At 33.9% G+C, this 12,973-nt stretch overlaps 2 protein-coding genes across 2 annotated transcripts; one reads left to right on the top strand and one right to left on the bottom strand.

Moving 5' to 3' along the window:
- Positions 1-2,332: 2,332 nt before the first annotated feature.
- On the top strand, positions 2,333-6,614 carry LOC111993406 (thioredoxin X, chloroplastic). The gene is made up of 2 exons (XM_024025244.2): positions 2,333-2,871; positions 6,153-6,614. The coding sequence occupies exons 1-2, from the start codon at positions 2,518-2,520 to the stop codon at positions 6,357-6,359; spliced, it is 561 nt and encodes a 186-aa protein (XP_023881012.1). The 5' UTR covers positions 2,333-2,517; the 3' UTR covers positions 6,360-6,614.
- A 506-nt stretch (positions 6,615-7,120) lies between these two features.
- LOC111993366 (pentatricopeptide repeat-containing protein At5g08305) lies at positions 7,121-9,357 on the bottom strand. Its single transcript, XM_024025208.2, has one exon. It carries the CDS (start codon positions 9,249-9,251, stop codon positions 7,620-7,622), a length of 1,632 nt encoding a protein of 543 aa, XP_023880976.1. The 5' UTR covers positions 9,252-9,357; the 3' UTR covers positions 7,121-7,619.
- Positions 9,358-12,973: the final 3,616 nt, after the last annotated feature.

The raw sequence follows: 12,973 nt of genomic DNA on the forward strand, positions 1-12,973 counted from the left end.
CAAGTGTTGCGTTAACATGCGTAAAAGGAAATGAATTTATTGAAGAGCAGTAAGGTGAAGAGATGATGTCTAAAGAGAGTATTATGTTTGAGGGTGCACATGATGTGATATTGGAAGCTAATGAATTTGCTTTTGATCAGCCTTCCATGGTGCATGAAGTCAAACAGTTTGCGAAAGTGGAGAACATAGTGCTTCCAATGGTTCAAGATAAGATTATGTTGATTCCACACATTGATTTTGTTATTCCAGAAGAGTTTGTCATGGTGGAATTCAAGATTTTTCTTTTTTCTATGCCTCATAAGGTGATTTTAGACTTAAGGCAAGTGTTACTTGTCAGCATCCTAATACTTCAACGCTTTAGAACTCAAGGTCAAGTTTTTTCTAACCAGAGGAGAATGATGTGGGAGACACAAGAAAATTATTGTCTAATATTATTTATATTTGCTAGTCAATTGTATTTTTATGTTTTAGGTCCTATTAGTTTATTAGGCTTTTAGTATTTTAATTTAGAAGTAAGATTATTTTTGTAATAAGGCAATTAGAGTTTCTTGGCCAATTAGAACTAGGGTTTAATAATTCTTTATAAGCAACCTATTGTACTCTTTAAGAGATAGTTGATATTTTGATGAATGAAAAAAATGGTTGTTTGTCTCTTTTGGTTTGGTGCTGACTCCTAGTGGTTTTTTCGCTTGGTGCTATCTCCAAGTAAGGTCTAGGTGCTGACTCCTAGGTCATATCCATTTATTTTATTGTTATTTCAATTTTGTTTTGGTTGTCCTGCGTCACACCAATATCTACATTTAATGCACTAAATTTTCCTAACGTCTAAAATAAGGTTTAGGTTCATGATTCTTTTTGATCATTTGTGAATCATCATTAAATGACCTTCCATTTATATTTTCTCTACCACTACTATATAAAACCTCATCTCCTCCATTCCAGCACACAAAAAAACCCCTCTTTTCTCATCTTTTGAGTTCTAGTGAAGTAGAGTCTTATCATATTTTAGTCTTCCTGAGATTCAAGATATTCACTCTTCCTCTCTTAGCTCTTTTTCTCTACTTCACCCTTAGGACCTCCACTAAGTGTCTCCTTTTCCACCATGTGAATCTTGCATGAAGGTATAATCTTTTTCCGTAATTTGTTTTTTATGTTGCCATTATGAGAATTTAAGATTAAAGCATGATAATCATTATTTAAATTCCCTTGAATATGTTTGAATGTTCTTAAATGGTCATATGCGTTCTTCACATGTTCTTGGTTGTTCATCACATGCTCATGCATAACACTTGCTTTGATCTTAAATTCACACAAAAATATGAAAAATATGTTTGTTTCATAATTCTCTCAAATCTTTTGATCTAGGATATCATTATCTGCACACATTCACTAGAATTTATTTTTCAATCCAAATGCAATGCTTAATAAATTGAATTAGGGTTTATCACTTACACACGCATTAAATTCAACATGCAAATTTATTGACATATTGGATGATATGATATGAATTTTGGTCACTATAGTCTAGAAGACCGATTTCATCGGGCAAGGTGGGTGTCTAATACCTTCTTACCTTGTAACATAGACTCCAAGCTTAGATCAAGGGTTGATAAATCAACTCTTATCCTAATTTTTTATTTCTAGATTGTAACTAGAAAACCAAAGCCATTTACTTTAATCTTAGATTGTATCTAGGACCAAAGCCATGTAATTTCTTAGGACCAATGTAAATTCATTTGCAATCAATAAAATGAGGAATTTTTCAATTTTGGTTTTCTTATTTATTCCAATAATTAAATAATTGACGACTCCATTGTAAAACTTTTAATCTAAATAGGAAAATATAATCAGTCGAACATTTATTTTGAAAGGTAATAATACGACTCCACCCATTTACGTGAGTTTGGCCCAACATCCTAAAAAAGGGCCGGGGGCACGGTTTCTCGCAGTGGTGAATTCCAATTTGGTTGTGTTGCAAGTTGTGATGGGTTTTTGGTTGGGTTATGGTGGTTTGGTGGTGGCCACAGTGGTGGTTGACTAGTTGGGTTGTTGAGTTTTTTTTTTTTTTGGTAGGGATATTATTTTAAGATATTTTAATGTGTTGAATTTTAAAATAGAAGGTGCGATGTAGAATGCATTATAAAATGATGTGTTAAAATAAAAAAGGTAAGTTTTGGTATGAAAAAATGACATTTGGGATAGAAGAGCTGATGCTAGTGCTCTTAGATTAATTTTTATATGTGATATAATTTGGTTGAGTAGTTGGGATTAGTATATCCTAGATTGTGAAAGGAAGAAAAAAATAAAAGAAAAGAAAAGGCCAACTTTGCCATATCTGGTTCAAGTCACAAAAGGCTTGATTCCACGTGACATTCATATGACCGCAAATCAAATGAGGGTTTTCCTCATATCCACTCCACAACTCAAGCACCATTTACTTCCTCACAACCACACGCACACTTTCTCTTCTGATCCCATTCTCTATCTTTCTCTGTTTCGCTCAACTGATCGAGTTTGATGATGGATACTGTTCTCTCAAATTCAACATTATTTCCAAGACCACTCCTTCCTGTTAGAACGGTTACCTCAACAATAACCTTGAATTCAACAACCACTTGTTTCTTCAAGAAGCTCCAAAAAAGAAGAGTAGTTAGGTTCCGTAAAAATCCATGTGCTGACACAGTAGTTGTTGCTGTTGGTAATAATAAGTCATCAACAATAATTAGTTGTGGTGGTGGTATTAGGGAGATAAAGGAGAAGGAGTTCTCGGACGCGGTGTTGAAGTCAGACCGTCTTGTTCTTGTGGAGTTCGTTGCCAATTGGTGCGGTCCCTGCCGCTTAATCTCGCCTGCTATCGAATCAATTGCCCAGGTATTTAATTTATCTATCTATTTTTATATTTACCTTTTGCATTGTTACACAACATATCCCCTCCATTCTAACCCAAAAGTATCACTACTTGCAGAGTAGGGTTAATGTAGTAGTAGCAGTAGTATAGCAGTAGTATTTCCTTGTAGTAAAAATTTAGTTTCAAAATTAGTTGTAACGTAAGATTATAACTTTACTCAATATCATTCACGTTACTTCATATTTTGAAAATCTAATCGTTGAATTGCACGTTCTTTATATTCTTAATATACATTAAATTTTGTGCCAATTTGATATTATTTACTATATGATTTATAAGTTTACATTTTATGCATAATTTTAAACAAAAAAAAAAAAACTTGCAATTTAAATAATTTATTGATGTTATAGTTATTGATTTTTAATTTTATAAAAATTTTGCAAACATGGAGGATATAAGAAGAAAATTTACCACCAATAATAAGATATTAAGGAAGGTTGTAACATTATGTTACAACTAATTTTGTAGCTAAATTTTGTATTTCCTCTTTTATCTCACATGAATAATAAACCATAATTATTTTAATTACTTAAAATCTTCATTCATATGAGAGAATGGAGCATATACTAAATAATTACTCATTCTAACATTTTTTTTTTTCGAGTTTTTGAGAAGGTGGTATACGTTATTAAGAAAGACTAAACTACATTGGCTAAAATTACACCGTTCAAGTGTAAAGAAACATCATTTATCCACACTAAGAAGCTAATTCTTATTCTAACATATGATTGTAGAAATAAAATTTTATGAATAATATTGAATTTACTATAAATTTTATTATAAAAAAAAAAAAATCTTAAATTAACTTGAAAAATTGACAACAGAAATCGTTGGTGTCACTTCAACTAATAAATAAATAAATAAATAAATAAAATACATATATATATATATATATATATATATACTTTTCAGCAAATGTTGACACATGAATTACTTTAGTAACATGCACATAAATTTACTTTTGTCTTGTTAACTAGAAACTTTTTTAGTAATCATGGAGTAAAAATGTAGTAATCAAATAATAATAATGTGGGGGCCTTTTCGCGTTAATGGGCCAAAGCCCGTTTGCTACATCAAGGCCTGTGAGTGAGTGGGTAAGGGAGTTAGGACTGGCCTCGTGGGGTTATACTGTAGGCCAGCTTGTACGCAAGCCAGACATGCCCAATACTTAGACGGCATGGAAACAATACGGCAGGTTGGATGCAGTAGATGTAGTTACAGCAGAATAACTGTTACAACGGGCACAACAAAAGATACTACGACAACATAACTTTTATAATAAAGCATAACAAAAGAAACTACTGCAGGACAACTATTACCGCGAATAAAATAAAAGATAATACAGCAGAACAACTGATACATCAAATAGAGTAAGGATGTCATAGCAGAATAATTAATAATTTGAAAACACTACAGCAAAATGAATAACATGTGAATATCAAATAAGCTAAAATATTAACAAGGGAATAACTACAATTCTAAGCAAGTGCAATAGTGTTAGCTCGCTCTCCCAATCTTGGGCCGATTCATTCAACAGGATTGGCTCCAAGAAGGGAACCAAACGCCAACACGGGCAACCTCGTTACAAGTTTCTGCTATTAAAGTTACTCATGCTGGAGAAAGGGCCTAAATGGTTTTGGGTTCCAATTCATATAGTTTTAGAGGGTGGCAATATCATGAGGGAGAGAAAATATGGTCTATTGATGCATGCCTCTATTTCTACCGTGATTTCTCTCTTCCTTTTTTTTTTTTTTTATTTTTTTATTTTTTTTTACCACTTCATTTTCTTTTCTTTTGTTCTCTGATTCTTACTTTTTTCTATTACTCTCCTTTCCCATCCGTGAGGTCCTCCCTATTAATTGCTACCTCCCTTCCTTTTATATTGCTTGATTCCATGCGATTTCTCATTTTTGTCCCTAAGGCTTCACTAACCATTTTTGGTTTCTTGAGGGCATCTCTTCAGGATTACCCACTAACCTGTTGGTTGCCCAGCCTCTACCTCTGCTCAGAGTGTACTTGCTACACCACTCTTCATTCCAGGACAAAACTCTTTGTTTTGTTTTTCCCCCTTCCTTTCTCTGCCTTACCCGAATGGATAAGAATTGGAGGCTCTCTCTCTACTTACCCCTATAGCATGCATTAAGTGGCTCTGACCCTTTACTTGCCTCTTTTGGGCGAAATGTCATCCCAGTAAGGCATTTTTCCCAAAAAAAGCCTCAGTAGGAGTTCCAAAATAAACCACTTTTCTCCCTACCATCAAACCACACCCTCTGAATCCCTTGATAGAGGACCCACCTCTCCAGTATTGGCTGTGTACAAGTAGGTAGTGCTCTAGCCCTTGTGTGTGTTCTACTATCCTTTATGTTTATCTTCTTTTACTCCTATGCCATTTCTACTGTTCTTGCCTTGTCTCATTCTACTACGTGTCTTGGGTTCATGCTATCCATCATGGTGTGAAGAGTGTGGGCTCTTGGGTTTGTACTACCTCTTTTTATTCCCTTCGTGGGCCTGGACATTGTCTTGGCAGAAGCCCTTGCCCGTCCAGCTTGTTGGGCTTCTATTTCTATTGCTCCTTTTCTTGCCATGCCTATGGGCTTGCCATGTTGGCCCATTGAATTTATTACCTCTTCCTTTGGGTTTCCACGACTCATTTACTTTATTTTTACCTCTTGTTGTGCCCATGGGCTTGCTGGCTATCATTCTTGTCATGTTGGCCCATTAGGTTTATTACCTCTTTTCTTGGGCTTCCACAGCTCATTTACTTTACTTTTACCTCATCAATTTCCCTTTTTCTTTCACCTTCCCCTGATGTTGCGCTTCTTCTGCCATTGGGTTTTTTGTCAAAAATAGGCATCAACAAATAATTATGAATTTAATTAGCAGAATTCATAATTAATATACTAGAGAAAGAAGTACATACTAAGTAATTACTCATATGGTAATATAATGATTAATGAATAATATTGAAGTTATTATAAATTTTACTATGAAAATTTTCAAATTAACATAACAAACTGATAATGAATTTCCTGTGAAATTCACGAATCAACGTGACAAATTGATAATGAATGTGATTGATGTCACTTTTATAACTAATAAACAAGTATTTATGTCAATGTTTCTTAGGTAACTAATTATTTATCCCAATTACTTTTATATAAATATTGACAAATTATATAAATATTATGAGTAATTTCTATATTTAATCATTTATTCATTAATATATATAATTTTATAACTTTAGGAATACGGAGACAGATTGAGGGTTGTAAAAATAGATCATGATACAAATCCAGGGCTAATTGAAGAGTACAAAGTTTATGGATTGCCTACTTTGATCCTCTTCAAGAATGGGGAGGAAGTTCCAGAAAGCAGGAGGGAAGGTGCAATTACGAAAGTGAAGCTTAAGGAATATGTGGATGCTTTGTTGGAGTCAGTATCAGCTGCATAGTTTTGCCTACCTTATCTTTCTACCTATAATTTTATAATTTGCTATAATACTTTGTAAGTAAACAGGGTTTGTAATTTGTATATCCTGTTGAGTTGAGCAACCGTACGTGATCATCACACACAATTTTCTCCATGGTAACTTGGGTTTGGTTATGTACAAATGATTAATCCTTTCGAGCATCCAATTACCATTTCACAAGTGTCCCTCAACTCATGCCATTGCCAATGAAAGGTGCTTAGTTCCATTGGTCACCAATTTTTGTTTTTATTTTATGTCACCACCCAAATCTCTCCGAGTCTCACATGGAACCGAGAATATATAATACATTCTCTTAACACTAACACACACCCACGCAAAATGCTGCTAGTCCACCACTGACATGCATTTTGTACAATTTTAATGATGATTTTTTTGTATAAAGTGGAGCTTCATTTTTTTTTACCTCCTACAGGAAGTACCATAGTATATGATTGGACTATTCTTTAAGTTCTTGGGTGAAGACCCAAAACATAAGGAGCTTGGTTCTTAAAAGAATGAGGAACCAAAGATCAAATGTAGGGAAGGCTTCATTTAACCTTCTCCACTCCCCCTATCAAGTCTGAACTTGCAAGCAGCATAGCGGCATAGCATTTTACTCAAAAGATCAGATATCAAATCCCTTTACCAAGAAAATTTTAGTTTTTTCTCAATAATCATATAAAAATATCTAATAAATAATAAAAATTAAGTTTTTTGAACTAGATTTGTTATGCAGACAAAGAGCAAAATACTCAGACATCTTTCATATCATACAAACAATTTTCTAGATTTTCATTATTGGTATCATGTTGAATTTGGCTTATAATAAACTTCAGCATCACATAAATTTTTTCAGAATCAGGATGTATTTTATCATGAGCTATGAACCTATGAAGGTTTCCAAATATCTCCACAAAACTAAAACCCGGAGATTTCTTCACCCCTCTCCTCAACATGGCATCTCTCATGGTTCTTGCATCATCCCAGCGCTTGGTTCTTAAAAGAATGAGGAACCAAAGATCAAATGTAGGGAAGGCTTCATTTAACCTTCTCCACTCCCCCAATCAAGTCTGAAATTGCAAGCAGCATAGCGGCATAGCATTTTACTCAAAAGATCAGATATCAAATCCCTTTACCAAGAAAATTTTAGTCTTTTCTCAATAATCATATAAAAATATCTAATAAATAATAAAAATTAAGTTTTATGAACTAGATTTGTTATGCAGACAAAGAGCAAAATACTCAGACATCTTTCATATCATACAAACAATTTTCTAGATTTTCATTATTGGTATCATGTTGAATTTGGCTTATAATAAACTTCAGCATCACATAAATTTTTTCAGAATCAGGATGTATTTTATCATGAGCTATGAACCTATGAAGGTTTCCAAATATCTCCACAAAACTAAAACCCGGAGATTTCTTCACCCCTCTCCTCAACATGGCATCTCTCATGGTTCTTGCATCATCCCAGCGCTTCTCAGCTGCATAAATATTTGACAAGCCAACATATCTACCATCATGATCTGGCTCCAGCTCTATAAGCTTCCTTCCAACTATTTCAGCAAGATCTAATTTCCCATGGTTCATACACCCACTTAGTAGAGCACCTAACATTGAAGCTGTTGGCTCCACGGGCATTTGACTTATAAACTGATATGCCTCTGCTACTTGACCAGCACGAGCCAGCACATCTACCAAGCAAGCATAGTGCTCACTCTTACGTGTCATGCCATGTTTACCAAGACAATCAAAGAAATCCCAAGCTTTCTTTACTAATCCTCCATGAGCACAAGCAGTAAGCAGGCACAGGTATGTGATCTCATCCGGGGTAATCCCAACAATTTGCATTTCGGTGAACAATTCAAGGGACTCTTTGACCAATCCATGTGTTGCAAGACCTCCAATTACTGTATTCCAGATCAAAACATCAGTACGACTCATTGGAACCCCATGAAACACATTCAAAGCCTCTGGTATCGCCCCACATTTGGCATACATGTCCACAAGAGATGTTCGCAAGACTAAAGTTAAAGGCAACCCATTATCGATAACATACTGATGCATCATCCTCCCCTGCTCAAGTGCACCTAAGTGAGCACAAGCACACAAAACACTCACCATAGTCACCTCATTGGCCTTGGTTCCCGAAGCAGCAGCACGCATATTTTCAAACACAACCAGAGCCTCCTGGTACTCCCCACTCTTAACATAACCATCAATCAATGAGCTCCACGACACAACATCCCTCTCTGGCATCAATTCAAACACTCTCCGCGCAGATATCACATCCCCACATTTGGCATACCCATCCAACATTGCATTCCATGAAACCAAGTTTCTTGTAAGCATTCCATCGAATACTGTGCGTGCATATCTGATATCCCTGCAAGAAGCATACATATGAATCAAAGAGTTTTGAATAAACCTATCAGACTCAAACCCAGTTTTCAGGACATGGGTATGAACTGCCGCACCGAGTTCCAGCTTCAAAAGGCGTGCGGAAGCCTTTACAAGAAAAGGGTACGTCAAATAATCCGGGGAGACCCCAACTCGCAACATTTTAATAAAAACTGATACAGAAGGATTGGGGTTTTTGCTGTTCGAGTAGCCTCTAATGATTGTGTTCCAATAGAAGGTTTTGGGATTGTGAAGTTGTGAAAATAGCCTGTGAGAGTAATTGATGTCACCCCAATCAGATAGTGCAGAGAAAGAAAGAATTTTTGATACAAAAGGGTCATCTTGGGAGAGGCCAAGAGTGGTTATGAGAGCATAAACTTGCTTAAGCTCGTGCATTGATTTGCATTGATTAAGAACGGCGATTAGAGTTTGGTTTATACATGTAGGCTTAGGCAACGACGCATGCAACATTTACTTACTGCTCTGCTGCCAAACACCGCTCCGTTGAACTCTTGCACGCCTGTGTTCGGACTTTCAAGAGTTCGGTTTATAATGCCATTTTTATAATGCCATTTTTACAAGGCAATGGCAAATGTCAAATGTCTACTTGAATGGAATTTTTTGATTGGCCCCGTTCAAAATGTACTTAATTGAATAAATTTGAAAATTTGAAAACTAAATTAAACAAATACATATATATATATATATATAAATTAAAATGAAATTCGGTGAAATATAGGAAATAAGTTTTGCATTTTAACTTTTTTATTTATTTAATATTTTGTGCTACAAATAAAGTCTAATTCGAATGTAAAATTTCGATAATGAAAGGTTTACTTGGAATGTGTTCATTATTATAGCCTTATCTCTTATCCCTCAAGAAACATCTTAAAGCTATATATATATATGTGTGTGTGTGTGTGTGAGAGAGATTTTTTTACTGTAATTACACATATTTAAGAGATATCAAAAAATGATTTTGGATGACCACTTGAATACGAGAGTTCGTCAATATATATTTCTTGTTATAGACACTCAATTTTGCACCTACAATTTAATCTTGGAAGATAACTGAAATGATCATTCTAAGTACCCAAAAATCATAATTGCATTTCATGCATTAAATCATTCATCACGTATCATAAAATGATCTTGAGATTCTAACAATCATGACAATACGTTCGATTTCCAAATTGGACCATCAGATCGAAAGATATCACTAGATTAAGTTTGCATGGTTTGCATGCATTTATTGGGTGAAGTTGATTACGTGTGATTAATTGAAATTAATTTTGATTGACTGATAATTAAAATTAATTAAATAAATTTATGTGATTGGTTGATGATTTTGATTAAAAATAAGTTTGGTTGTAAAGGAATAAAAAGGAATAGTCTAATAATGTTGAAATTGGATTTATGATTAAGTTTTTAAGATAATTATCTCTGAGATAATTATTTTTAGAGATTTTATTATCAAGTTTAAATGGATTTTATTAAGAATACAAATTCAAAATACATCCAAATATGATTCTTAGCTCAGAAAAATGGCCAAAAAAGAGTTCAAAACATACAAGAAAAAGATACTGGGCTGAGCACTGAGGAGTGCCAATTGGTACTGTGCATTTATAGAGCGCCAATCGGCACTTCCACAGTGCTGATTGTCACAAATGTTAAATTGGGTCTAGATACAATTAGTTTAGGTCTAGACCCATCAGATTCGATTTTTTAGGGATAAAACCTAACCTAATTCATATCTACTGATTTTCTAAGCAACCCTAGCTTAATTTTTTTAAGCAGACTTGCCTCTATAAATAGAGGAGAAAATCTAAAATTCAGCACCCCTTTGCCCCTTTACGTTAAAGAAACTCTGGAAATTTGACTTTAAGATTTTCTTTCTTGTTATGTAAAAATTCTTTAGGACTTAGAGAGATTCACTCTCTCTAACTCTAAAGTAATTCTTCCCTGTAGAATTTATTCATGCATTGATGTAGGTATCACTTCTACTCTCGTATTACATGTTTATTCTTTCATTAGCGTGTGTATCTAATTACATTTTCCTTGAGAACATTAATCTCTAATATGATTTTCTTGTTTTTGAATCTTTATTTCATGAAAAAATGTAATGATTGTTTGGTCATGTGTGTTCATACGTTTGATCATATAGATGTAGGATATATATGATATAATCTTAGATTTGTTGTTCATAGTTGGTGAAAAATCAAATTTGAAAATTCTTTTTTTAAAATCCACTTTGTTTTCTAACAAAAAATTCAGATCTGAAATTTTATTTCAAAATTCAATTTGTTTTTTAATTAAAAAAAATCATATTTGCAATTTCTCTTTGAAGTTCCTTCTGTTTTTCAATTAAAAAAAATCAGATTTGAGAATTCTTTTCAAAATCCATTCTATTTTCTAACAAAAAATTCAAATCTGAAATTTTATTTCAAAATTCATTTTTTTTTTTATTAAAAAAAATCAGATTTGCAATTTCTCTTTGAAGATACTTTTGTATTTTAATTAAAAAATAAGATTTGAAAATTCTTTTCAAAACCCATTCTGCTTTCTAACAAAAATTCAGATTTGAAATTTTATTTCAAAATTCATTCTTTTTTTTAATTAAAAAAAAAAAATCAGATTTGTAATTTCTCTTCAAAGTTCATTCTATTTTTTAATTAAAAAAATCAGGTTTACAATTTTTCTTTGAAGTTCATTCTGTTTTTCAATTAAAAATCAGATTTCAAAATTCTTTTAAAAATCCATTCTGTTTTATAAAAAAAAAAATTTAGATCTGGAGGGTATACTCAAAAAAGAGTATTGATTATGAAGAAACCTTTTCACCAGTAGCAATGCTTAAATCTATTAGAATTCTCTTATCCATTGCTACTCATTATGATTATGAGATTTGGCAAATAGATGTCAAGACTGCATTTCTTAATGGCAATCTTGAAGAGGAAATCTATATGATGCAACCAGAAGGTTTCATAGCAGAGAACCAAGAGCATATGGTATGCAAGTTGAAAAGGTCCATTTATGGACTTAAGCAAGCATCTAGGTCATGGAACATCAAATTTGATCAAGCAATCAAATCATTTGGTTTTGAACAAAATCTTGATGAACCATGTGTGTACAAAAGACATCAAGATAAAGTAGTAATGTTCTTAGTGCTTTATGTTGATATTCTACTCATTGGAAATGATGTAGGGGTAATGTCATCTATAAAGGTTTGGTTGTCAAGCCAATTTGATATGAAGGACTTGGGTGAGACTAATTTTATTCTAGGGATCAAGCTTTGGCGAAATTGTATGAATAAGATGTTAGGCTTATCTCAAGCTGGATATATAGATAAGGTTCTAGAACGGTTTAGCATGCAAAACTCCAAGAAATGATTACTTCCTTTCAGACATGGAGTTCCTCTTTCTAATGACCAAAGGCCTAAGACTCAAGAGGAAGTAGATATGATGAGACAAGTTTCTTATGCTTCTGCAGTAGGAAGTCTCATGTATGCCATGCTTTGTACTAGACCAGATATTTGTTATTCAGTTGGCATGGTCAGCCGATATCAATCAAATCCATGACCAAAACATTGGCAAGCTGTAAAGGATATTCTCAAGTATCTATGGAAAACGAGAAATTATATGCTTGTTTACCATTGTGAGGATTTGATTCCCATTGGCTTACAGATTCAGATTTTCAATCGGATCTAGATTTCAAAAAGTCCACATCATGATGTGTTTTCACCTTGGGAGGTGGAGCCATAACTTGGAGAAGTGTCAAGCAATCTTGTATTGTAGACTCCACCATGGAAGCAAAATATGTTGCTACTTGTGAAGCACCAAAGGAAGCTGTATGGCTCAAGAAATTCCTTTCTGACCTTGGTGTAATGAGAATGGAACAAGTTCCCATCACATTGTTTTGCGACAATAGTGGTGCAATTGCATAATCAAAAGATCCAAGGAATCACAAGAAAGGAAAGCACATCGAGAGAAAGTATCACATCATTAGAGACATTATTGCTCGTGGAGATGTGGTGGTAGCAAAGATTGAAAGTGCAAATAATCTAGCAGATCCCTTTACCAAAGCCTTGCCTCAAAGGACCTTCGAGTCGCATTTAGAGGGAATGGGAGTTAGATTAATGCACAATAGTCTTTAGGGCAAGTGGGAGATTGTTGGGATTTGTGCCCTAGAATCCTATT

The sequence above is a fragment of the Quercus suber genome, unplaced genomic scaffold (assembly GCF_002906115.3).
Source record: "Quercus suber isolate HL8 unplaced genomic scaffold, Cork oak 2.0 scaffold_665, whole genome shotgun sequence".
In the NCBI taxonomy this organism is placed as follows: domain Eukaryota; kingdom Viridiplantae; phylum Streptophyta; class Magnoliopsida; order Fagales; family Fagaceae; genus Quercus; species Quercus suber.

Excerpts from the sequence above, each read along its gene's own strand:
- LOC111993406 (XM_024025244.2), top strand. The coding sequence starts at position 2,518 with ATGATGGATACTGTTCTCTCAAATTCAACATTATTTCCAAGACCACTC. Across the intron at positions 2,872-6,152 it reads CTATCGAATCAATTGCCCAG|GAATACGGAGACAGATTGAG; the intron begins GTATTTAATTTA and ends TTATAACTTTAG.
- LOC111993366 (XM_024025208.2), bottom strand. The coding sequence starts at position 9,251 with ATGTTGCATGCGTCGTTGCCTAAGCCTACATGTATAAACCAAACTCTA.